The sequence below is a fragment of the Neophocaena asiaeorientalis genome, unplaced genomic scaffold, assembly GCF_003031525.2.
Source record: "Neophocaena asiaeorientalis asiaeorientalis breed wild unplaced genomic scaffold, Neophocaena_asiaeorientalis_V1.1 scaffold71, whole genome shotgun sequence".
Lineage (NCBI taxonomy): Eukaryota > Metazoa > Chordata > Mammalia > Artiodactyla > Phocoenidae > Neophocaena > Neophocaena asiaeorientalis.
Genome location: NW_020175439.1, coordinates 2903742 through 2931642, shown reverse-complemented (window position 1 = coordinate 2931642; position 27901 = coordinate 2903742). Strand labels below are relative to the sequence as shown.

The 27901-nt window shown below is 40.2% G+C and overlaps 1 protein-coding gene across 3 annotated transcripts in view; it reads left to right on the top strand.

Annotated features, from left to right (window-relative positions):
• Nucleotides 1–27901, top strand: part of ALDH1A2 (aldehyde dehydrogenase 1 family member A2) — a 198404-nt gene that overhangs the window by 85107 nt on the left and 85396 nt on the right. For 2 of the 3 annotated variants that reach the window (XM_024767811.1, XM_024767809.1), the window contains exon 3: nucleotides 8896–9056. In XM_024767811.1, the coding sequence (XP_024623579.1) occupies nucleotides 8916–9056 (141 nt within the window). In that variant the 5' untranslated portion in view covers nucleotides 8896–8915. Of the gene's footprint in view, nucleotides 1–8895; nucleotides 9057–17955; nucleotides 18155–27901 lie in introns of those variants that run through there. The other variant, XM_024767810.1, reaches the window with a different exon arrangement.

The following is a 27901-nucleotide window of genomic DNA, read 5'->3' as shown; positions in this document are numbered from 1 at the left end:
TTACAGCCATATTCCCTGTATGGAATATTCCCAGGAGGGTTCCTCCTCCTGTTGCCAGACCCCAAGGCTGGGAAGCCTGATGTGGGCCTCAGGACTTTCACTCCTGTGGGAAAACTTCTGTGGTATTATTTTCCATTTTGTGGGTCGCCCACCTGGTGTGTGTGGGGTTTGATTTTATTGCAGTTGTGCCCCTCCTACCATCTTGTTGTGGCTTCTTCTTTGTCTTTGGCTGTAGGGTATCTTTTTGGTAGCTTCCAGCATTTTTTTTTTTGGTCAATGGTTGTTCAGCAATTAGTTATGATTTTAGTGTTTTTGTAAGAAGGAAGGAGTGAGTTCACATCCTTCTACTCTGCCATCCTGCTGGCCAGTCTTCTCCCTTTTCTTTCTGTTCAGGTCCTCTATTGACTTCCTGGAAAAGGCCAAGTATAGCTATTTTCAAGTTTTAACTTTATTTTCAAGTTTATCAAAAACTTTTGAAGTTAACCCACAGAAAATGTTCTGATCAACATTAGCATTTTTCAGCAGATCCACTGTCTGGGTCCCACAGGGTTCTGTGTTGCAAATATGCGCAGCAGCCCCTGGCAGGTTGATGACTGGTTGCACATGGGGCCCTCAGAGGTGGCTTTCATCTCATGTATTTTCGTTTAGAACTCGGCAATCCAACTGAAAGCCCAAGAGGATTTTATAAGCTACCATATTTAAACCACATGTCTATATATGTCTCCTATTACCTGGGACAATATCCTTGGAAATTGTTGGGACTTACATAACTCTAGTGGGGGACCACAGCTCCTACCCAGTAGACATGTAAACATAATCTAAATAATCACATTAAGGGCTGAATTGTGTCCCCCACATATTAAAGTTTTAAACCTAACCCACCTCCCTCAGAATGTAGCCAATATTTGGAGATAAGGCCTTTAAAGGAGGTTAATAAGTTAAAACTGACACCTTGATCTTGAACTTCTAGCATCCAAAAGTGTGAGAAAAATAAATTTCTGTGTGTAAGCTCCTCAGTCTGTGATATTTTGCTATGGAAGATTTAGCAGACTAATACAAGACAGCACTTATTTTGTTAAGTTATCATTATGATCAAAGAGAGAAAGAGATTTTTTAAGTACCGGACAGTGGGAACCCTTAAATCTTGGTTGGAAAATTAGGGAAAGAAAGCAGCTACACACACATCCCCACATACATATACACATGAATGTGTGTTGTTAAACTGCCATACTGATTTCATAATTATTTATCGATTGCCTTTAGGTTCCTGGAATTGTGGTAATAATAACGATAGTGATAAAAATAATGGCTAATGCTTACATAGCATTTAGCATGTTTCAGGTAATGTTTTAAGTACTTTGTCTATATTAACTCATTTAATCCTAACAACAAACTCACAAGATAGACACTGTTATTATCTGTATTTCAAAGGTGAAGGAACTAAGGCCCAGGGAGGAAGAATAATTGATCAGGATCACAGAACTCACGAGGCCGATTTAGGATCTGAATCCAAATAGTTTGCTCCAGAATCTGAGATTTTTAAGCACCATGACTGCCTGCCAGATTCTGACAATGTGATAGAGAATGATGGAGATGCTAGGGAAGATGTTCATACAAGGCTAGTGAAAACTTCTACGTATGAAAAGGCTTAGCAGTTAAGATTGGAGCATCCACCCACCCTTGTGAGTATCATCTGTCAGTTTGTCACTGTGTGGATAAAAAAAAGTTATATGGCTATAACCAACAAATGCAGTTTGCCTTCAGTTACTGCTGTTGTAAAGATACAGCCTGAGTCCTCCATACTTTCTGGCCCACAGTGAAAAGAATTCTGAATTTGAGCATCAGAATACCTAGCTTCAAGGTCCCACTTTATCACTGTGAGCTATTTAACCTTCAGCATGTCAAATCAGAAAAGTTTTCCTAACTAAAATAGAGGTAAAATACTACTTTGTGGATTTATGTGAGGATTGAGTAAGACAATGAATATAAAAGATCCTGATAGAAACAAATTGCTCAATAAAGTAATTCTGAAAAAACTGAGTCAAAAATCTTACCAAGGTGAATAATATTAAATCCATGACAGTACATGTAAGATATTATTGCCAACTCCTCCTAGATAGATCTAGAGATGAGCCTAATATTTAGTAGGAAGAATGAAGCAGAGATGAAGTGAAGGAAGAATTTTAATTCATTTTACTTTTAGCTTACATTGCTTTCCTAAATATCTCTTAGACTTTTACATTCTACTATATATGCTAGACAGTGGGTAACAGTTAGTGAGTCTTGCTCTAAGTGGTGAATGATATTATGCATTTAACACTATATAATCAAACCATCTGTATTAATAAACATGTTGTTACTCCTTCAGTATTTACAATCATCTTTGGTGGCAAAATAGTATGAAATAGTATAAGTCATATAAATCTCATGATTATTTCACTTACCTATGTTAAAAAGGCCAGGATCTACCTCCCCAACAGTTGAGATCATCTTTTCCTCAAACATCTCCTCCCACACCCCTGTAAGACCCTAAATACTGATGAGCTAGAGGCAAAAGAAACTCTAGTTTATGAGACTGGCACCAGGACCTTCATACTTGGAGAGAAAGCAAGGAGAAGACTCCAGCTAGGAGTGTACTGTTAGCCAGTGGACATCAATAGGGAAAGATGAGGGCACCATGAAAACTGACTCTAAAAGTCCAGGGCCTGGAGATAAGGGAGCAGAGGAAAAGGTTGTGGTAAGGGAGGGTGGGAAAGAATCAGCTCAAGAATTTTGCTGTTCTTACTGGCTCTCACCTTTTGGGTACATAAAAGTAAAAGAGTTCATAAACCAAACTCAGAGTTTTCCTAAGAAATCACAGATACTCTCCTGCCCTGTGGTTCCCACTGGCCTGGACAACTGGCATAGCCTTGTTTTCCCAGCCTCTAAGCCACCCTTCCCCCACCGTCCTATTTCCATATTGACACCAGGGCTATCTTTCTAATTCGAAATTCTTTTGCCACTTCACTGATGAAATACCTTCACTGGTTCCCTGGTGGTTTTTTGTTTTTTTTTTTTTTAAAACATCTTCACTGGAGTATAACTGCCCCACAATGGCGTGTTGGCCCCTGCTCCACAACAAAGTGAATCAGCTATACATATACACACATCCCCACATCTCCTCCCTCCTGTGTCTCCCCACCATCCCACCCCCCCAGGGGGTCACAAAACACCGAGCCAATCTCCCTGCACCACGCGGCTGCCTCCCACCAGCTATCCACCCCACGTTTGGTAGTGTACACACATCCATGCCACTCCCCCACTCCATCCCAGCCCACCCTTCCCCCTCCCCGCATCCCCAAGTCCATTCCCTAGTAGGTCTGCGTCCCCACTCCCGTCCTGCCCCTAGGCTCTTCACGACCATCCCTTTTTAGATTCCACACACACGTGCCAGCATACGGTACCTGTCTTTCCCTCTCTGACCCACCTCACTCTGCACGACAGACTCTAGGTCCATCCACCTCACCACAACTCAACGTTGCCTCTTTCCATGGCTGAGCAACATTCCATTGCATATATGTGCCACATCCTCTTCATCCATCCGTTGATGGACCCTTAGGTTGCTTCCATGTCCTGGCTATTGTAAATAGAGCTGCAATGAACATTGTGGTACATGACTCTTTTTGAATTATGGTTTTCTTATTCCCTGGTGTTTTTAAGATAGACTGCAATTCCTTGGCATGACTGTATCCATTATCTACTGCTGCATAAAAAATTACCCCAAAACCTAGTGGCTTAAAACAACAATAATCACTAATTGTATCTCATGGTTACTGTGGGTATAAATCCAGGCAGAATATTGCAAGAGTGGTCTGTTCTGCAGTATCCAGGGCCCTGCAAAGAGACTCACTGGCTAAAATCATCTGAAGTCCTGTTCATCCCACGTCTGATGGCTGATGCTGGGGCCAGGAGCCAGAACATCTACACCAAGCCTCTCCTTTTGACCTGGCCTTCCTCACAACATGCTGACTTCTAAAGACAAGGGTTCAGAGAGAGAGGGAGAGAGGGAGAGAGGCAGGAGGAGAAGGGGAGGAGGAGGAAGAAGAAGAAGCACACTGGACAGAAGCCATATTGTCTTTTATGACCCAGCCTTGGGAGTCATGCAGCGTCACTCCTGCCATGTCCTATTGGTCAGGAGGTTATAGAGGCAGCCCAGGTTCACAGAGAGGGAACAGAGACCCTGCTTCCAGATGGAGGAAAGTAAGATCCTGTGGAATGGGATATATAATTGTGAGGTCACTTGAAAAATACAATCTGCCATATGGCTTAACCTGACCCTTTGTCTCCAGCTTACCTTTCCAGCGTCATTTCCCTCTACTCCTTGCCACTCACCCTACACTTTCCATACTGATGTATTTTGTTTAGTTTTTTCTTTGATGATGATGAACTTTTCCATGCCTCTGAACCCTTGTACATGGTATTCCTTATGCTTGGAATGTCCTTCCTTCTCCCTGTTAACTCCCTAGTGAAAATCTTCTCATGATTCAAGTCCAAATTCAAGCTGTATCCCTGTAAAGCCTTCTTGTTCCACCCAAAGAAGGTTAACTATTGTCTTCCCTAGGCTTCTATATATGGTATGTACCTCTCTGTCTTACAGTGTTATCTGGTTGAATTTTTATCCTCAACAGACTATGAGCAACTCAAAGAAAAGGACCAAGACTTGTTCTTTTCCTTTTGTTGTTCTTTTTTTTTTTTTTTTTCACATTTCCCTTGTTCTCTCCTGAATGCCAAATATTTAACACAGTGCTTAACACAAGGTCCTCGCTCATTAAATGTGACTTGAATGGCAGAACAAAACTTTAAGGCAAACTTTAGAAAATTGCCATTTCAAGGGCAAGGTGGCTCCCTTGAACTTCTATTGCAAATACTTTTTTCCATTTCTACTATTGCCTGAAATAGTTTACTTTTTTATTTTTCAATAACAAAAGAGTTTATTCATGGGATCTTAAGAATTCCAATTGGGAAGACACAGATTTGGGAAACCCCAAAGGAGTGTTTGGGGGAAGAGAAAGAATTAGGGGCTTATAAGAGAAAAAGTCACAGGGTTGTTAAAAGTTGCCTAGTGATGAAATAGTTTACTTTTTTAAGCTTTACATTTATGAGAGAGAGAGAGAGAGAGAGAGAGAGAGAGAGAGGAGGGGGAGAGAGAAAGCTGAGTAGAAAGTAAAGAATGCTGTTCAAGGCAAAACACTGTCTCAGTCAAAGTGTGAATGAAGACAACAAAGCCATTTATATGCATCTAGGGAAGAAAGAGTTTAGAACAAGAACACACTGGCAGGATGAAGGAGTGAGGACACCAACAAGGAGGGCAAGAAAGCAAAAAAGAAAGGCCGTGAACACCACAGCAAATTCTGCTTCACTCACAATTTTGCCGTCAAGCAAATCTTGCTCTTCTTCAGCTGTTTCTGGAGGACTAGAAGCCTGGGGCAAAAGTACTCCATGTTCTGCCTGGTTCCTCAGCAGGAACATAGCCCAGGACTTTTCACCTTCTCTCGCCCTTCCACTGCCCCCTCCAGCCCTGCTGTTGTGCCCACAGGGCTGATGAGGGTCGGGGGGAGGCCCTCCCTGCATGATCACTTACTCCCAGGAGCCCCCAGGTGGTCCTTAATATCTGGCTCTAGCATGAGATTGCCAAGAGGTCTGCAGTCCCATTCACAGCTACCTTCCTTTCTGGTCCCTCCATTCTGGTCCTGGCCCTCATTTTCTGGGCTTCTGCAATCAGTGTGTCTCTTTGGACTTAAGTTTCTTCATCAGGCCCCTAAACCACCTGAACACGATAATGCTCTGGGGAAGCCCAAGTTTTTAATCATACAGACTCTGGACCCTTCCTTGGGAGACAATCCAGCAAGCCTGGGAGGAAACTAGGAATCTCTTATATTTACAACTGATGAGAAGAGTTTAGGAAAGCCTGGACTAGATGACCGCCAGTTCCCTTGTTGGGCTTCAATAAATGGTCTTCATCTAAATTATCTCTTCTGTAACACATGGTTATACGATTAACCCTCCAAAGTCACAGCTCTGATCAAGGAGTTTGGGCTTCATCCTGTAGGCATTGGGAAGTCACTATGAGAAGAGTACCATGATCAGACTTAAGATGTGGAAAGGCCACTCTATGTAATGTAAAGGGTGTTACAAAAGGAGAAGCAGTAAGGACAAAAGTATTACAATAGTCCAGAAATCCTCTTTTCCAATTAGTGGCTTGGAGCAATCCTGCTCTCCTTATACCACAGGAACTCATCTGGTATCACTTAATTTTAACTGAAATTCTTTGTTATCATGCACAGCTACATATGCTATTCAAGAGATGGGGAGGACCGGGACCAAAGCAGCAGCAGTAGAGGTGGAGAGAAGGGGCAGGACAGGGGAATGATAGTGAGATAGAAGATATAGAACTTGGTGAAGAAAGGATTAACAGAGACCAGTCTGTGCCTTGTAAGGTATTGTAGCCAGTGGAGTGAGAGTGAGAGCTTACCTCTTTTTTAGTAGCACCTTCAGGCATCTCACCACTCTTTCTTTTTCATCATCTTGTTTCCTCCTGCAATGGCCCTAGGAATTTCTCCCATTCCTGGGAATCCTTTGATTCATGCATAGACCTTTTGGACCTTTCTCTGCTTTTTCCTGGCTATTTACAATGTTGAATAGCAATAGCTTGCATATCACGTTTCTCTAGGGCTTGCTACCACCTAACCCGTATAATATCCCACAGTAAAAAGGCGAGATAGAAAGCTGGTTTATTCTAGCTCCCCATTCTACTAAATCAATTTCTTAGCTTATCATCTAGGCTATGTCCTAAGCCTTCCTTTACAGGCGTGTTAGACTTTTCTTTTCCACGATTTACTTCATTCTTCCTGCCACCATGCTAGTCTAGGTACAGCTCAAATGCCATCCTTCTGATTCCCATGGAGACATAACCACTCTCTCTTCTGATCTCTATAGCTCTGTACACCTGTTAGAGCATAATGCCTCAACTATGCTCCCTGCTGGCCTGAACACAGAGCTCCTTGTTGTGAGACACTGGTTTATGTACTTTTATAGTCCTCAGTTCCTAGGAGTTCTATGCTTGTTTTTGTTGGATTATGAAGATGTAATGACCACATTTTACTGAAACCACAACTTGTTTAGCTCAACCGTGCCCTAGTTCTTTATTCCACAGTTGTGAGAATAGCTTTGTAACATAGATTAAAAATTGGAATTGTTTTCCTTTTGTAGTTAAAAAAATAACAATGCAGATCTCCTAATTCGAAGTTTGGCACTTTTCATGAGGATACAGTCACATTAGCATGGACATTTTCTATTGGAGGAAGTAGGGGACAGTTCAGTGGCTCAACACAGTGAGTAAGGGAATAATCAGGGCTAGAATTTGCGTTTCCTGAATCCGGATCCAGTGCCTTTTCCATATTGAAATAAGGTAACCAAACAGAAAATTATTACAGTATAGAGAAAACTCTAACAACCTCGACTCAACCTGTTAACAGTACATGAAAACCACTTTACAATGAACAGCCAATTAATGTATTGAGTTCAAATTAAAACAGTGTTTCTGGAAATAATTTACATGTCTTTTTCAGAGGAAACTTTAAAAATATGCAGGAGGATTATCATAGCACAATGAACAATAAGAGAGCAGTGCAAACCAACCAAGTGTCTCTGCAAAGTCCCATAGAGTCAGAACAGAAAGAAACAGTGATCTCATAAGCCCATAGAGAAAAGCAGCTCCCTGTATCTGGACCCACCCCTAACATTTGTGGGGTCCATATAAAGAAGAGAAATGAAGACCCAACCACTGTACATTTAAATATTTTACAATTTTTAACTAGACTTATAAATCCTTAACTATAAGGTTCTCTTCTGCTTTAACCAGTAGACCTTCATGATGGCAAAATGTTTAAATATGTAAAGTTATACTTTTTATTTCACTGAAAGTCAGCAAAATATCAAGACTACTGAATTTCATTATTATTGGGTATGTCTTAGTGTTCTGTTGATGTGCCAGCAGTGTTTGGGTAAGTAATACAATAAAGACATACATGACTCATAATTATATATTTATTCCACAAAAATGCACCTTTTGCCTTTATTTCATCAAAATCACTATATTGTTATAACCAAGATTTTCACGTAATTTGGTGATGTTGACAGAAATAATTTAAAAGTTTCTTTTAAAAAAGAATTTGAAGTCTACGCATTTGAATATATTTCATCAAAAATGTTAATTAAATGAAAATAGAAACATTAAAGTATTATATTTTCAAAAAAGTTATTTTTTCTAAAATATTTAAAATTTTTAATTAAAATTAAAAGACAAAATAGAAATTAGGGCTTCCCTGGTGGCGCGGCGGTTGGGAGTCTGCCTGCTAGTGCGGGGGACGCGGGTTCGGGCCCTGGTCTGGGGGGATCCCGCATGCCGCGGAGCGGCTGGGCCCGTGTGCCGCAGCTACTGAGCCTGCGCGTCTGGAGCCTGTGCTCCACGGCAGGGGAGGCCAAGATAGTGAGAGGCCCGCGCACCGTGATGAAGGGTGGCCCCCGCTTGCCGCGACTGGGGAGGGCCCTCGCACGGGGATGGAGACCCAGCACAGCCAAAAAATAAATAAAAGTTTAAAAAAAAAAAAAAAAATAGAAATTAAAATTAATGAGTATCAAACAGTAAAATTATTGTTTTAAAATATATAATTATGTCTCATAAAATATTTTTATAGAAATAAAGCTATTAGAAATTCTAGAGTATAATGTCCGTCTAGTTGCCAAGTTAAAGCAGCACTATCATACTTAATGCATGTTATGTCTAGACCTACATATTATACAAATTTTAGAGTATTATAAATTATTTAATGTTGCAAAATATTCCTCCGTTCATAGAACTGTTAAGAATACCTACCATGTTCATTTGTGACAACCTTAAAAGCCAACAATTGGAACACAAAGAGAAGCAAGAAAACGGACACTTGGCACTCTTGGGAAACAATACTTCCACTTTCAGAGAATCTACTGCATTCATGCTCTCTGAGAGAAAGGATCTGGTAAGTGAATTCATTTGTCTTTCCTCTCATCTCTGTGTTGCACTGATCAAACCTGCCTGCACTCTAATGATGACAGCCACTTAACACACTAATCTTCCAGCATGCGAATGCTGTCTTTTGTAAGAGATGAGGAAGAGCATTTCCTCCGTACCTGAATGGTGTTAGTTGTGATTGTGGGTATTTAGGTTTATGAACACTGAGAGTCAGATCCTGAATGACAGAGCTGCTCGTGTATTCTTTACTGAATTTGTTTTTTTGTGTATTTGTAACTGCGGCCCCTCTACAGCATGAGTACCAGGGCAGACATTCCTCTTACTCAGATATTGCTTATATGGTCTCCTCTCAGTCCCCCTGAGCACATGAGGTGAGCTTTTTCCCCCTTCTGTCTTTTTTTGTGCTCCTTACATCACTGAGAATAGTGTAGGGAAGAGTTACTCACATTGGCCCTGTTTTTCAGATACTGAAAAGTGTTAACTGCCCTTGAAGCACATTAAATCTTGTGGACCTAAGTACATTTGTTGTCAGTTTTGAAGGTTTTCCTTACAAGGATGGAGTTGTGAATTTCTTGAGGTGTGGCCTTACAGTTTTCTTTTTCATACTTCCAGGGAGTCTTGCCAGCGCTGGGTACATAAGAGGCCACCCATATTAGACATGCGAATATTGCAGTGGCTCATTTTTAGAATATTTGATTAGTGTGCACTTGATACTCTAGCAAGGGTATCGGGACTTTGCATTTGTATAATTGGAAGTAAGAAATAGGGTCTTTTAATAGTCCAAGTGTCAGCTTGAATATAAGGAGTAAAATGGAAGGAAAAAAAAAAAAGACTTTTAAGGCTCCAGTAGAGTAGCACACACATGTCTTGAAATACTCTTACCTGCAGACATAGGTCCAAAGTCACTTGTTTAATTCTTGCTTTGACATGGAAGATATCACATGCTTTAGAAGTGATTTCTGATTATTTTCCTCACATTCTTGCCACCTCTAATTCAAGTGAATTCTAGCTCTCACCCACCTTTCCTGAAACTCATGTTTTTTTTCATAATTACTAAAAATGCCTATTCCTGCATAGCCAGAGAAGTAAAAACCGAATTTTAATAACTGGAAATATTGTGGAAATTCATTTTAGATTTCTGAATTATCTAGAATCCAAATATAACTGACAGGGACTTCCCTGGCGGTCCAGTGGTTAAGACTTCGCCTTTCAATGCGGGGGATGTGAATTCAATCCCTGGTCAGGGAGCTAAGATCCCACAGGCCTTGCAGCCAAAAAACCAAAACATAAAAAAAAAAAAGAAGCAATATCATAACAAATTCAATAAAGACAAAAAAAAAGGTCCATATCAAAAGCAACAATTACAACAACAAATATAACTGACTATTGGAACATCTAGTTCCCAAAATAATGTCTGGCCATATCTTTAAATATATAAAATCACATGAATTTGGGATGATCCTAAAGTATATTATAGTAAATTAAACGTTTTGTTTAATTTGCAATATTAATTTTCTCATTGAGTTCATTATCTTAGGCATTTTTAATGAAAAACACAGGTTAGAAAAACAATAATTTGAGATTACAATCTAGACATGTAATTTTCATATTGAAACGTATATTTGGATATGTATTTCTTTTGCAATTCTGATTTCCATATTTCTCTGGAAAGGCAGCTATCTCTGGACAGCATATTGCTTTTGGTAGGTTAGCAGGCCCATAAAACTCCTTAAGAGCATTATAGTATGCAGAAATGTTAACACTGAAAGCTCAAGCTGTTTTAGTTATATAACAGACACTTTTCTTTTTTCATAGTAGAAAAGTTTGCGTCTTTTCAACTGTCAAGCAGATGTTACCCTGGTGCTGCCTCCATATTCATTAGCCTGTAATGAATCTATTAATTGAATATGTAAGTTTGGCTAATTAGATGTAAGACATTTCTTCAGATTTAAAGGGTAGTAATAAAAAATTTAAACTGCAACACCAGATCAAGCATTTAAGGGTTGATAAATGTGAACTGGAAAGTGCACAGTTCCAATATAAATTAGTTAATTGCCTCTGTTAATTTAGGTGAATTACATTAGCAGAAAGGTCAATCCATTTGAGGCTTGATGTGTTTTTCAAATAGTAAATTAAAAATAGCAAATCAAAGAGCACTACAAAGTGAGAAGCATGGAGTCCACTTTTCCAATCCAGGAGCTGCAGAGTGGACTCAAGTAACCCCACAGAGTTAACATTCTGTGGGTTAACCAGTGGTTCTCTAGCTGGGCTGTGTCTTATAGACACCAGAAAGCTTTGTTAAAGATATCAATGCCTGGGGCCCCACCTTAGACTAATTGAAATCTCTGGAGATTGGACCGGGCATTCGTATTTTTAAAAGCTCCCTAAATTATTATAATTGGAAACTGGGCTGAAAACCATTGGACTATTCCATGAATGTAATAGCAGGAGTAAAGTGGCAGGTCGATGGCAGGTATGTAAGCATTAGTAGTGTCAAATTTAATGCTCTCTTTTGTTCTTAAGTGGGGAAAAAAATGAACTGCCCTTAGTCCCTACTGTGTTTTCTCTTCTGGCTAGGCCTGTGCCAGTCTCTTACTTGAGAACATATAACTAGGATTTGGGAAGTGGGAGGCAATCCAGGTATTTGCTTTTGGGAGTTCCAGTTCTACAAGTAGTTACTTACTGGATAACATTAGTTATCTTTACACTAAAAAATGTCAAAGGAGTTCTTTGTTGGGCCATGTTTTGGAAAATGTTACCTTTATCACTTGTGTCTTATGTCCCTCATAGCACCTGGAAGAGTATTAGGCCTATGGAAAGCCCCAACAAAATTATTTGTAGTAGGTTGTCTCCTTTCTGATATCACTTTCTTTCACTCTCATTCTGCACTGCATATTCTCACTTCTTTCCTGTCTCATATGGCCCTTGAATTATTTCACATATGCAGTTACTGTCATTCCACACACTTCTTTTTTGTTCTTCACAGACTCTATGTCAGTGCTTGGCTCATAATGTATCATCAATGAATATTTGTTCAATTGAAGCTATTTGATTGATAGGGGGAGAAAAAAAGTCCTGGTTTAGCAATGTAGTCAAGGAGTCACAGATGCTCTGAAAGGGGGAGTATGTATATCTGAAGCAAGAGACCCTTCCTTTGTAGTCTGGGGCTCGATGTCCAAATTGGATGTCTATATCCTGGTTCTGAATGCCTCCCATTCTTGCCCTGTGCCTTTCACAGATTGAACTGTGGGGTTGAGAAGAAAGATGCTGGCATTCCCCCTCTATTGTCAAGACATCTAAAGTGTTCCTCATTATCTTTTCAATGGCTCATTCCAGCAAGTAAAGGAGAACAATGACTGTTCATTTAGCCTCGTTTTCTAATGAACCTGAGCATGGATCCCTGCCCCAAATATCACCAAAGTTCATATGAGGATTACTTATGCCCAAAGACCCTCTGGGTAAATGACTGTGTAAGGGCAGAAAGAGTTGGGGAAGAAGTTTATATTTAAGAACGGGAGAGTCTTAAAGTGAGTAGTAGTAATGGTTAAGAATTAGTTATGTGTAGACTTGAAGAATTTTTAAAGTAAAAAGAAAAATGCAAACTAAGGAACACAAAAGAAAAACAGAAGCGCAAACTTAGTTACATGCCAACCACTTATCTGGGTGAGGAAAAAAGTAAATTCTGGGGCTTGCCTATTAGTAACTCTTCCTCACTCATGATGATAAAAATAGTTGTTTCCAATCTGAGACACACCCATGTGACTTGCTCTGTGATATTACCTTAACTATAATGTGAACGGGACTGTAGGGTTCTAAGTACTGCACCTTTTATGGTAAATTTGCTAATGAACCCTATCTTTTCTTAAAAGTCACAAAGTCTTTTAATGAAAGTCCTTCTCCTAAACTAACTGCAGTGTAAAATTTGTCTGGATCTTGAGGGTTTTTTTTTCCTCTAAAGTAATTCAGACTAAAACTGTAACATCTAACAAAGATTTATCAGTATTAGACATGTACATTGAATCCAAGCTGTTGCTTTTTAAATGACAGTATTCGCATGCACATACATACCATCAACTGCAGAGGGAGCTAATGCCTTTTTCCTCAGGCTCATAAGAAAAGGCTGCAGAGCTGGGATTTTAATTTCTCCCTACGCCTGTTAAGCGTGATTATTGATAATGTACTGAGCTCATCTCTGCACCCAAAATTAAGCCTCTAAAACATATATGAGGTGGAACTGGGCTTTACAACAAAGAGGAATCTAGTTTCCACTTTTAAAATAGTCTCCTGAGGCTCTGAAAAGGTGGAGGATATATTTTAAAAGGAAAGAATTGTGTTTTGTAAGAAAACATGATTTTTGGAGTCATGACCAATTAGGAATCTACTCCCTGCAACCATAAATACTCTTTTTCATAGAATATAGTGACCAGAGGCCACATTGGGCATGGGGACTTAATATGTAGAGAATTTTTATGGTTAATAAATGCCATAATCTCAGCCTCTTTTCTTCTAGATATTAGAAGGAAAAGAATAATTAAGTGAGCATTTAGATCCCAATAAAAAGTTAACATTCACATTAAATTAAAAATATAAGTGAATTTATTTTATAGAAGTTTTCATAATGGGTCGAAAATACTTCATTAGGCATTTCTGGATAAAAATATGTAAAGCTCTTATAAGCTTTTGTTAATATATTAAATACCATTTCTCTATAAATATACCTTACATTAAGCTTTCCTGTTAGAGTTTTCAGGAAACATTTCAAATAAAGTAGCCAGGCGTATCCCATTTGAGATGAATGAGATCGTTAGGAAACACTTATATCTGAAATGAGCACTGAGATCATTCTGCATACAACCCAAGGGCCCTAATTTTTAAAATATGTCAAACACCATGCCTCTTTCAAGTCATTAGACTTAGAGACATTTAAGGAACTGGTTCAATTAACTCAGAAGAAGGCAATGCTATAATGTGTGATTTATTTTGGCAGATAAATTAAAATGCAAGTGTATCTGTTAGAAAAGGTAGGCTGTCATCGTGGTTAGTGATGGGAACAGGATGGCAATTAAGCAGGGCTACCTGATGCTGAAATAGCCCCTAAACACGAAAGATTGAAGTTCAAGCTGGACATTCAGTTATTGTCAAAACCAAAAGTGTTCCTTTGTTGGAAGGAGTCTTTGTGCTCTACTCAGTTTCCCTCATTGACTTCTAAAACATGTTCCTCAGTTTAACAAATACTTTTCCCCTTTAACTGTAATCTGAAGAGAAGCCTAAATTGCTATGGTTTCATACCTAAAGTCAAGCTTCACATAAAGCTGATGCCTGAAAATTACAACTTTGCAATTCTACTATTTAGGTGAGGAAATATGAAGCAAAAATTTATTTTTCTCCCTACAACCCCAAGATATTGGCTCCACCAGGCCTAATAAAATGTTTTCACAAGGAAATAAATAGAGCATGCTGTAGCTTATGTTCCCTTGTGCAGGGGGTTTTAAACAAATGTATCCTAAAAAATAGATAATTACAAGTGGGGGAGGGTGGGAGAAGGAAACATTATAAGGGTGGGCAAAAAATACGTTTCTTAGCCAAATCACGGAAAAGACTGAAATTCAAAATGTTAGAAACCTGAAGATAAAGACTGCTACTTCAACCATTGTTGAAATCTATGGAGGAAATGAGAGGACAACAAAACAAGATGATAAAAGAGAGAGAAAAGGAAAGAAGAATGTGAGAAGAGATTTTAAGGCAGCTTTGAAAGTAACAGCAGAATAAATTCTACTAATAGAAACCAAGAAGACTGAAGTAGTTATAATTCACTATTCTTTTCTGCTAAGTCTTGTCCTGCATCTTGAATTAGAGTTTGGAAAAAAAATGGCCACAATCATGAGCTGAAGGTAGGGGGAAAAGAGAATGATCATGCAAATTTAAAAAATCTTAGAAATCTATGAACAGAAAAGCTTATAGTAAAAGATGGGGAAAAGTGAAACAAAACTTAAGATCAGGAAGAGAAAATGTCCCTCAATCAGAGAGCTTAGGAAAGTTACATTCATTTACGGTTGAAGTAGTCAGCGGAAATGGAAATGTTTAGGAGAAGAAATGTTTTGGATATGTTTAGGAGAAGAAGCCAAGAGATCCTAACTTTCTTGCCTGAACAAGAAGGGAATCTCTTATTATTCTTCCTCACTGTGTAAAAAACACTAATAATTCTATCACCCTATTCCTTCCAGCCATGGTGATGGAACTGGAGTTAGCACACCAGAGTTAGGTCAAGGGTGAACACACCCTGTCATATACTTTGTGGAGAATATAAATCAATAGTTTCTGGTTTGTGATAGTCTTTCTTTTTTTTTTTTAGTTTTTTTTAAACTTCATTCTATAAATTTATTTATTTATGACTGCGTTGGGTCTTCGTTGCTGTGCACAGGCTTTCTCTAGTTGTGGTGAATGGGGGCTACTCTTCGCTGCAGTGCGTGGCCTTCTCATTGCGGTGGTTTCTCTTGCTGTGGAGCAAGGGCTCTAGGCGCGCTGGCTTCAGTAGTTGTGGCACACAGGCTCAGTAGTTGAGCTACACAAGCTTAGTTGCTCTGTGCCATGTGGGATCTTCCCAGACCAGGGCTCGAACTCGTGTCCCCTGCATTGGCAGGCGGATTCTTAACCGCTGTGCCACCAGGGAAGTCCCTGTGATAGTCTTTCTTGACAATATTCATTTATCAGTTTAATTTATACAGGTTTCCCTTTTCTCTTCCTCAGAATCTTTTGATGACTTGTCCTTCTCAGTGCCTCAAGAATAAAGGCCCTTACAACCTTGAGTCATCTGCCTTGCCAGCCTCATCTGCTGCTCCCCCAGCACCACTGCTGTCCTGTAAAAAGTATTCTCACATCTCTGCACCTTTGCTTTCGTGGACTCTTCTTCCTATACTGTCCTTCTCTCCCTTGTTGAAGCCTGACCTTTTAAGGCCTAGCTCAAAGGTCAGCGTCCCCAGAGAGCTGGCCTCTTCCTTGATGGGGCACCCAGATCATGTTGTTGATGCTCTTTTGTAACTTTTCCCCACAGCTTCTCATAGTCAGTGATCTCCCTCTCCATGGAGAAGGGCTTAAGCTCACTAACGTCCAGGGTTGTCCATCTTGTTTGTAAACAAGTCTCTAGCACCTTGCCTTGCATTGGAAGGTGCAAACATGTTTGTAGAATTGTTCCACAAGCATCACTGATTTCCCTTGCTATAGACTTCTCCCTCTCCTCAACTAACCTTACTTTTTAATCTCTCAGTTGTATCTCTAACCCTATAAGGTTTTCATCTATTTCATGAACATATACTGTTATTATTAAGGCATAATTTTTGGCCATAGAGATCCCCTGTGAATTGAAATCTTGTAACTGCCTAAGCTAAGGTTCCTAGTTTCTCAAGAAAAACCAAACCAAAACAAAACAAAAACCCAATTCACTCTGGTAACCTTGTGTAGATACTCTGGGTTCTGCGAGGCTGGAAGTTATTTCTTTAGACTTAATACTAAAATGAAATATTTAGGTCTATTTCTACTGTTGTTTAGTATCCAAGCAATGAGCATAGGGCAGTTTTAGTTACTGAAAGTATCTAAGGCAGGATCTTTTCTGGCTGACACTTAACATCCAAAGAATCAGTAGGCCTCCGCCAGGCTTACATTGAGAGTTAGGAAGGGAAGCGACCTATAAAGGTCTTTTTATCTGGACCCCAGATTTAGCGCATGGAGCCCAAAGCCCATTCTGACATGGGGTATCTGTGTTCTTGACGTAGACCTACATACTGACCTCTAGCGTCCCACAAACTAGAAGATCTGTTAGAGCTACAGAAACGCTTAAATTAGGGGGGGTATAGGTATGGGAGCTCAACCCCAAAGGGGCAGTTAAGTGAGAAGCCCAGTGTCTGGCGAGATGATAGCTGTTAGCGTGAAGAACAACAGAAAAGCAAAACTGGTGTATCCTTGTGTGTTTGGGGGCGAGGAGAGTACGGGCTGGAAAGAGGGATGCGAGAAAGACCAGAGGGGTCAATGCAACTTGCAATTCCCCAGAGCGTACCAGGACCAAGGCTCCATCCTCCCAGCGCAGCCCAGACCGCCCGGGGTGGTCCCGGCCAGCAGAGGGCAGCAGCTGGGCGGGAGAGTCCTGGCGAGGGCCGCGCGGCGTCGACAGGCTCGCGGGGATACTCATTTTGAGTGTGGGGCGAGAGACTCGCGCCCATCACTACTCGTACCCTACCCTGTGGCCACTGCGCGCTTCGGCCCGCGTTTCGGGAAGTGCGTGTGCGCGGGGACTGGGGTCGCTGCGGAGGGCCGGGCGCACATGCCCGGGGAAGGAGAGTGGAGGGTGTCCTGCGGGTCCCCGGGAGAGAAGGGGGGACGGGCTTCCGCGGGCGCCAGGCGGTAGGGGATCTCCGCGTCCGCTGCAGCGTCGCTCGCCCCATCCTTTGCCGGGCCCACTCAGCGCCCTAGGCTTCTCCCGCCAACACCGCGCCCCGCTCACGGGGCCGCGTCAGCACCGGGCCGCTCGGGTCCCCCGCCAGCCCCCGCTCTGCTTCCGGGACCCGCGCCCCATATCCACCAAGGTGTGCTTTCCGCTGACACTGCCCCGGCCGGAGCGAGGCCAGTCCAGCCAGCTGAGCCCCGCGCGGCCGCGGCGCAGGTTTGCGCTCCCGCCGTCGAGGACTGCGGCGGCCGCGTGGGCGTGGGCCGGTCCCTGCGGCCAGGGGGGACAGGGGTACAGCAGGCGCACTTGACCGTGGGCCCCAAGCGTCCGAGCCGCGCTGCGCCGGCGGCGGGCTTTATGTAAATCGGGGCTGAGCCGGGGCGTCCTAGGTAGGATGGACCAGCCCCCCCGCGCCTCGGCCCTCACGTCCAATAAGAAGAGCCCCAGCTTGACACCTGCCTATATACAGGCGAGCGCGCCCCTGGCTCGCGGACCGAGCGCACATCCCGCACAGCCCACGCCGCGGGCGAGCGAGACCTCGGCCCGCCTTCATGACTTCCAGTAAGATCGAGATGCCCGGCGAGGTGAAGGCCGACCCCGCCGCCCTCATGGCGTCCCTGCACCTCCTGCCGTCGCCCACGCCCAACCTCGAGATCAAGTACACCAAGGTAAGGCGCCGAGAGGGCCTGCCGTCCACGGAGACTTTCTAGAACCTTCCTTCCTCTCCATGGTCTGTTAGGGGGAGAGGGTGGCGTGACGGGGTTTGGGGCCCGGGTCTCCCGGGCCAGTGTGTCGTCCCCGCGCAGCAGAGAGACAACACCCCATCCTCGGCGTTGGGGCTTCTGAAGTCCTGCTGGGATCATGGGACGCGTCGGGGACTCGCCCCAGCCTGCCGCGCGGTGCTGAGGGTCGCCGTCAACGGCTCCTTCCCAAACCGCATTTCCCGCTGCCTTCTGGTCGGATTCTCAGCGTCCCGACTGCTGCGGGGAAGGCGTCGGCACCGCTTCCACTCCTCAAAGGGGTAAGAAGGGTTCCCCGCCAGGTCGGCTACGCAGCCTGGCCGTCTCTTCTTGGCCGTCCACCTTCAGGGGCCGCAGGGCTGCTGGCCGCGCTCGGGTCCTCGGCAGTCCGCACGGTGCGCCGCGAGCGGCTTTCGCGTAGGATCGTCCGGCACGCAGCACTCTGGCTGCCTTTGCAGATTTCATGGAAACCTGGCTGCTGAGTACAGTAGATCCGATGTCAGCATTTCATTCGAATTCTGTAGGCAGTGGCAGTTTTCCTGGAAAACTTGAGAAGTCTTTAAATTCGTGCAAATTAACGGGTTCGCTTTTGAACTGAAAAAAAAAATTACTTTTTATAATGAACTCTGACATCTCGGGTTGGCCAAGCAGGAATTTTTTGTTGCACCACAACATAAAAAGGAAATGAGTTCGCTACCTTAATGTAAATAGAATTTACTTCCCACAAATTCGACATGGAAAAAAATGCATTGATTACACACACGGTTTTTTGGGGGGGGGGGGGGGCGGTTATGTTATGGCATTGGGGTGGGAGAGAGAGAGAAATAGATGCGATTTAAAATAATGTTTCTTGGAGTTCCTTTTACAGTTGTCCTGTTTGATTTTCTATTCCTTTTAGTTGATTTCTACTACAGACATCGCCCAATCAACTTAAACACATACTGCACACACACAATACGGTTAAAGTTGTTTTCTATCATGCTTATTACGAGATAAACTAAATTTTGTCCAGAAGTAAATAGTTTGGTTTTGGCTTAAGGGTTGAAAGTGAAATTTATAAAAAATCCATCAGAATATTGAAATTTTACCTGCTAAGTTTTAGGATAAAAATCAGGGTGACTTGTATTTCGAATGCCAACTTAGATGGATTTAATGTACCTGTTAGCTTTTTAGATGGTGTGACAAATTCTTGAAAGCCATTTTAAGGAGAGGTCGTTAATGGTTACAACCATATAGGCATTGTTTGCATAACAATGGTGCCAATGTGTGGCAATTCTCCGGGTTTAGGAACAAGCAGGGAAAGCATGCAGCAAAAGAGTTTTGTTTTATGAGGGTCCCTAACCTCTTCAGGCTTTCTTTAAAGGTCTTAGGATGCAAGAGCTATGCTGGAGAGAGGACTTCAGATTTGGGAGGGTTTGATTTTAGCCTTACTTTGGATTGGATTTTCCTCACAGCCCCTGAAAGGAGTTTTAGGTATCTAGGAATTTAATTTTGAAACTCTTCCAGTTCTCTTTTACTCTGACAACCCTCGCTCTCTTTTTTCTCTTGTTCTCCCCCAGTAGGAAAGACAACTGATTTATAGCTAATTGAAGCCTTTAATGTGGAGTCTTTTAGCTCAGGGGAGACTTTTATCCAGTATCCACTTTCCCACTTATTACAAAGAAAAACAATCAAAAATGAAATAATGGATTGTAACTTGATTCTTTAATTTGTGGGGAGGAGGCACCTTATTTTAGGCTTGGCAAACAACCCTCATAAACACTGAGTATTCCTAATCTAAAGGCAAGCTCTTTTCACAAAACCTTGTAAAATCAGGTATCTGCGAACATTCCCAGCAGCTTTCCTCCTCAGCTCTTTAGTGAGACTTCTGAATTTTCTGAGACAAGCGGCATGGGCAAGCAGCATCTTTAACATGAAGAGCAGAAGCTGCTCTTTTGGTAACTGAGGGTAATGGGTAATGATTTTTTTTTACTTAAAAGGAAAGTAAGATTAATGGAGAGTTTTAAAAAATTCACTTACGATCATGAAATTATATTAGTGAGTTTAAGCAGAAGAATGAACAAGGTACAGTGCACAGTCCTTTAGAGCAGTGATACCCACATTCATTAGGAATTTTAAAAAGGGTAATAGCTAAAACATTATTATGCTAGTGTGATTGTTGAATAACATGTAGGAAAGAAATACAGTATTTGTGTCAGAAAATGGTACAAGACAAATATAGATGAATCCTTAATAATTTTTGTCTTGTTAAATAAAAACTCTTTAGTGAAGGATATATAATGACAGGACTTTAAAATATGACTTGAGGACCAGTATAAAGTCACTACTTTTATGTAAGTGGTGATATTTTGAGTATTTCAAGTAGCATGCATTCAGAAAACTTTGCACTTGTGATGTATTTTTCTGTATTTTTCACCATTTTCTTTCTTCTTCTAAAAGTATTTTACATTTTTTATAAAAGGGGAATAGGGGAGATCATAAGAAATAAAAGTTACTGCTATTGCCCATCCATGGAAATACTCCAAAATTAAAATTCAATCCCAAAGAACGCTGAAAGGGCTGAACTCGTGGTTTTGTATTGACTCTCAGGCAATTACATTTAGTTTTTCAAATAAGCCTTCCTCTCTGAAGTTCCAACACCCATTTAGAACTGATCAGCAATAGCAATACCATTTTTTGGAATATATCTATTTTTATTTTCCTAATACAGCAAGCTAGACCCCAAGTTTTAAAAGTGATTCTTTTTTTAAGTAATATGTTTAAACAAAACAAAACAAAAAACTGCAGACTGCCTTAGTCAGGAAAGACTGATAACTCCACCAACATCAAGTAGCGAGGGGACCACTTTGGGGCCGGGAGAATGTGCGCTCTCCTCCTTGTATTCTAAGGAGACTGCTTAACAGCTAGCATAGGAGTGTCATTGTTTTTAGCTGTGCTTTTATGAATTAAAGATTTTCTGAGTTGTTCCTATTTTATCAGTCTGGTTTTTAAATTTTTGTATATCTGAATATATTATAGGAGTACACATATTATAAAATCAAGGCTTGCTCTTTGCTGACTGCCCCTAACTACAAGGGAGATCTCTTCCAGATTCCCAGAAGATCTTTGAAAACTTTCCGACTTTATCCCACCCCGACCTTCTCTATTGTCTCTATCATCTTTTCTGACTCTACTAGTCCCTCCTCCCCCCACCCACTATACACACATGCATTGTGCTGTCTCTCTGTTGATCACTTTTCAGTGAGAGTTTATGCCCATAACTAACACTAACATAAAGGGTTTTGTTTTCCTCTAGCATTTGATACTGTGAGGAGCTAAGACATAGGGAATAAGGGGGTTATGGAGAGCTGACCCACTAAACTAGAAGAGAAAAAAATAAAAGGCAATTAACTGAAAATTAGAGCTAATGTGCATTGGGTAACTACTATTTATTCTTTTATTTATTCATTTAACAACCTTTTATTGAACACCTACTGTTTTCTGGGATCAATTTCAGTTCAGTTCGAAGGATTTTTAAGTGGCATCTTCCTGACAACAGCGCTTTTCGTTAAGCTAGTTGGGCTGAGGAAGCATGGGCCTCCTAGGAGCTTAAGGTCTTTTTAGAAAGATGGAATGCCAAAATTTGGTTACCAGTATGGCAGTAATTCAGTTGATCAATGTAATAATAACAATAATGATAATACTTTTAATGCCACTTACATTGTGTATGGGACCTAATGGCTTACCTAGCACTTTCATATGTATCTTATTTGATCCTTGCAAAACCTTTTGAAGGAGACAGAGTAGGAAGAAGTAGGAATAATTGATAAGGAAGACCTTGGCCTTGACTTATAAAAAATTGATAAGAGCTTTCCTCACCATACACTTTGCTTTTCCTAACAGTCACATACTTTTTTTTGAGAGAGAAAGAGTTTTAAATCTTTATTTTTGTATATTGTTTCTGTTGCAAACATGGAGAGAATATGAACTGGTCTACTTCTTTTAAGAAGGAGCTACGTTTTGTGACTTCTGATTCCCTGGCTTTAAATTACTATATTTGCTATTTCTGTGAGTTAGTGGGGGGGGTTTATAGGTTTGAGGCAAGATTCTTGCCTATACCAGGGATTATTTCTTAAAAGATGGTACAGGTTTGGTTACTTCCAAAGCTCTAATCAAGATTGTCTGCTTGATCATTAGTTGTTAATCAAATTTCGCGTTTAATGGGGACCTCAGGTTTTCAAAACTATACTTTTTCATAATTGGACAGCTTTTTGATGTTTGTATCATCTCCATTTAACCCAGGAAAGCTAAACAACTTCATTGTAGGATTTGAATTAGATAACTTTTCGGGGGTCCTGCCTGATGCCTTCTACTATACAGGCAGGAATCATATGGAATCATCATTTGCTGAGGTGCTTTTGTCCTTTATTTCTATAAAATGAGGAATTATAGTTTCTCTATGTAAGGGTAGAAGATTCTCTGAGGTGCGTGTTCTGTGAGGTCTGATTTCCTTGCAGCCTGGCTTAAGAGAAGCCAGGCATGCACAAGTTCTCTGTTGCATTAGACCATGGTTAGCATGATGATCAAACCATGACCAAAACAAAAACATCTCAAATACCAATATAGTTCTGTCTCAAGTCTTTCTCAGTTGGATAATAAAATACAAATACTAATGTCTATTTTTATCTTTTTAGTTATCTTAGTGACAGCTTGTAGGGGTCAGCAAACTACAGACTGTCTCTTTGATTTTGTAAATAAAGCTTTATTGTAACACAGCCACACCAGTTCACTTACATATTGTCTGTAGCTGTTACTACAGTGGCAGAGCCAGGTAGTTACAACAGGACTGTATGACCCACATTTCAGAAAAAGTTTATAAGCCCTTGACTTACTTAGAAAAAAGAAAGGCTCTGAATAAAAATAGGCCTTTGTTCAAATCTTGGTCAGATTTGTACTTATTAGCTATGTGCACAGATAACATTTATTCACCACACAATGCCAGGTATGGTGCCAGATTCTGGAGATGCAATAGTAAGCAAGGTATGGACAGTGTCTCTTCTCAGGGAGTTTCTTCACTGAGTATCAATTTCTACATCTGTCAAAATTAAAGGTAATAGTAGTACCTACCTTACATGATGGTTATTGTCAGGACTAGGCGAGCAGGTGTGTGAAAATAAGTGGCATATAATGATAATCAGCTAAGGACTAGATCCATTTCATTTTTAGGAAGTGATGAATACATTTGTTGTTTCAAATTAATGGATGCCCATTTTAAGAAAGATCAGAAATGTATGACCAATAAAGTTTTCTGAAACAGGCCATTGTTTATAATTTTAATTAAGTATGAGTTTAATATTCTGGGTAGCTGTGGAATCCTTATATGTTTACACTGGATTTTCATCAAATGGGATCCCTTGGAGGTTTCCCTACCAAGGACTTCTCTTTACTAAAAAGTTACTAAAACAATTTCCCAGCCAGTATTTTAATAATCAAATTAGATGTCTGACACTTGTGCCAAAATTGTGCATCCATATGCCTCAGTATACCCAATTGGCTGGGCCTAAATGTTAGATGGCAAAGAGTCATTTCTGGTATTTTAAGTAGTTTGGAGAAAGATCTTGCCAAGTCATTGGTGCAAAAATCTGGGAAGTATGGCAGCACAGGAGGACATTTTCAGAAGATACCTTTTGGAAATGGGAAGGTATCTTAGTTTATGAAATTTAAAATTGAAGAGTCTTTCAGTGGTCCTGATTGCCCAGTCTGGGGGCACTTCACCCTCCAAAAAGTAAAAGCACGCATGTGGTGACTATTTTGAAAGTTCTCCTAGCGTTTCTTTAATTTCTCTGTTTGCTGTGACAGGTAATTTCAAAGCCAGTCATTTCCCCTCAAACACCAAACCAATGCAGAGAAATGATTGCCATAGTGTCACCTTGGTTAATTTTTAAGTGCCTTTTCAGACATGTCTTTGAGCTTTATTCCATTTTACCTTTCAGATATATGAGATAACCCAAATTGGGAATTTCTTATCTCTGGCATTTCTCTATTGCTAGTCTGTCTACTTGTAAGATGATGGAGTTATGTGTAAATTGTTTCCCTTCAAAATCTTAATGAGTTTATTTACAGTAAGTCTCTGTTTTGTCACATGATTTGAAAACACTTCCAGCCTTTGAAAATTCCAGTTGGAATAATAATTGAGTGCTTTCACCATCTAGACTTTTGCGGGGCTCTCAACAAAACTTCCCTGGGGCTAAACATGGGGGTTTATTGACTTTTGTAGAATGTGGTTAAAAATTAGAATGTCTGTGAGTGAACATTCTAATTTTTATTATAGAAGGAATCTTTCCTTTTACTGCAGTTCAGCTCTGTTACCTCCAGAAGTAGATACCTGCTCTATTTCCTTTCCTTACCACAATCTGACCTTTGGAGAGCCAAAGTAGCAGTTTCTTTATCCCTAGATCTCTGGAAAGATAAAACCTGTTGTCCAGTTGAAACTGGAAACACCTTATTTAGACAGAATTTAGGATATCATGGGTACCAAAACACTTTCCAATATTGATTATAGGGGGAAAATTCAAAATAATTAAAGATTATATTTTTTTACATTTTCTTATACATAATTTTAGTTTGTCTAGCCTGTCTTCAGATTTCAAGTCCAATGACTCTTAGGATATTTTGCCCTGGGTCATTTCTAGGGATTTCTAAGAGATTAAGCTGAGTCAGAAAATGGTATAAGATGTATGGTTCTTCCCTCAGTAAGGATGGAGCCTACCCCCGGGTAAGTGGATCTACCAAAGTAGTGTGAATTTAGTAAACCCACTAACAGGCAGAAATCACCTATTTCCCTCTTCCTCCAACCCCCACCATTGACACACACCAAATATATGGATTGAGGTGTGTGTAATGATGGAGGGTTTAGGGTGAAGGAAGAGGGGAAATAAGAAGACCTTCCCCGGGAAGACAAAATGATGAAATGTCTCTACAGATCTGCAGAGGATAACTTAAAGTCTTATTTCCCCAGGTGTGAAAATTGGACTCTCTCACTGAATCCTTTTTGGGAGGAAATTAGGAAATAGTATGAGACTGATTGGTGGAACATGAAACCAGTGAATTCTACCTTATCTATATTTTAGAGTCTGATAACCAGCATACCAATATAACTTGATTTTCACAGGGAAGGTTATCTAATTGTATTATCTTGGGGTTATTTTTATCTTTAACTTCAGTCAGAGCTACCCGTTTGCTCCCCTGAATTTATTTGCTTGTTTCTTCATCTGATGTTTATTAGAGCCTCTTGTGTACAAAGCATTGTTAATCACTGTCTGGTACAAAAAGATGCATAGATGTGTACCCTGTCCTGAAGAGGCTGGAGAGGATTCCTATTTGGGTGTGGGGTGAGAACATGCACACAGATCACTATGGTGCGTGATAGAAGATGCTAAATTCTTGACATGAATGCACTTAAAGCACCATGATGATTCAGAAGGTAAAGAGATGTTTCAACCTCAGCACAGCAACAGCACATTGTATTGTTAGACATACTTGAGACGAAATCAAATATTTCAATCATACAGCAGAGTATAGACAATATAACAAGCATGCATACATATACCCAGATTTGTTTGTTCTTAACTGTTTGCCCTATTTGCTTCTAATCTTTTTAAAGAAATACACTGTCACTTCCCCTATGAACTTCTCCCGTTCCCCTCTCTCCTCTCCTTCCTTTCTCAGAGGTATTTGGCATTTATCTTTCCCATTGGTGTACGTATTCATACATGTATATGCATTCATAAATGATATATGTTATTTATTTATTTTTACTTAGTAAATATTTATTGAATTAATTCATGCTTTCTTATATTGTCCATGGAGGTTATTCTGCTGGATCCCATTAATAAATAAAATAACCATTTAAACAGTTTGTACTTAATAATCACATATTTCCTGGCAAAATAATGAGTCCAGCAGCCAGGCAGCCTGGACTTCAACATTGACTCTGTCACTTGCCTAACTGTGTAACCGTGGGCGAGCAAAAGTGTGCCTCACTTTTACTATCTGTGAGATAAGGAAGGTGTTGTGAAGATTAAATGATTTAATACATCGAAAGCACTTAGAAAAGTACCAGACGGTAATGCCTCAATAAGTTATTATTATTACTACTAGTGCAACTATCAATATTATTATTCCAGAAATAAAACACTCTTTTAAAACAATACTAAATATGCTATATTACTGAGTTTTTTGTTTTTGTTTTTTTTCGAGTTTCTATGTGTTTCTTTTTTAACATCTTTATTGGTGTATAATTGCTTTACAATAGTGTGTTAGTTTCTGCTTTATAACAAAGTGAATCAGTTATACATATGTTTCCATATCTCTTCCCTCTTGCGTCTCCCTCCCTCCCACCCTCCCTATCCCACCCCTCTAGGTGGTCACAAACCACCGAGCTGATCTCCCTGTGCTATGCTGCTGCTTCCCACTAGCTGTCTACCTTAATTTGGTAGTGTATATATGTCCATGCCACTCTCTCGCTTTGTCACAGCTTACCCTTCCCCCTCCCCATATCCTCAAGTCCATTCTCTTGTAGGTCTGTGTCTTTATTCCTGTCTTACCCCTAGGTTCTTCATGACCTTTTTCTTTTTTTCTTAGATTCCATATATATGTGTTAGCAATGATATATGTTATTGTCCCGCATGCTAAACCTTTTAATATAAATGGTACCATTTATATCTTGGCTAACTAATTCAGTACTATACGTCATCCTGTTAGTTTAGAGAATTTAAATTATTCCTTAGCACCAGGCTTGAAAATAGCATTACTTTGTTTTTTGTTAATATTTGAACTTATTGTGTTTTAAACTCAAAGCTGGTGTTATACATTCACCTTCGTATTTGGATTTCGTAAGTTATTTGATATGTGCATGTGTGCCTCTAATTCTAAAGAACCTACCGAAGAATGAAATTCTCCAACCTTAAAACTGAATCTAGCCCTTCTGTGGATGTTACTTATGTAATACCTAACAGATGAACATATTCTCTGAAAGCCCTTGTTACTTGTTTGCACTACTACTAAAATGTGCAATTTTTGCCTTGTATTATATTTTTCTGCATAATCTTCTACTCCTAAACTGTGCTAGATTATAAACTTTCATTCATGTTGGTATTTTGGAAGCATCTAGTTCAGTGTCTTACAGTGTAAATGCTTAGGGCATATTTGTTGAATGAATACTTGTTATATTTTATTATTAATAGCTACTAATAGCAATGAATTATCTTTTTATTAATACTTTATTAATATATTATCCTTTCATTATTAATGCTATGGTTTCCAAAGTACTTTTCACATATGATTGCTTTTAATAATTGTGGCAGTCCTATTATGTGAATATTATATTAATATCCCCATTTTATAAGTGATACAATCAAGTATATTAAAGTTAATTAATTTTTCCAGGATCAGTAGCTATAGGTGACAATTCCAAGACTCAAATAATCCTTTTCCTTCTCTCCTCATAACAATAAGAATAAGCACAAAAACCACAACAAAGACAAAACATTTTGGATTATTAGCCTAAAGCTCTGCTAAATGTTTTGCAGGATAATCCCAAACCCAGTTCTCTGACTACAAATCCCAACCTTAAGTCCAGTTGGTATTGTAGCTATCATTAGCAACAATTTCAGCCTGACATAAAGATGAGAGTGT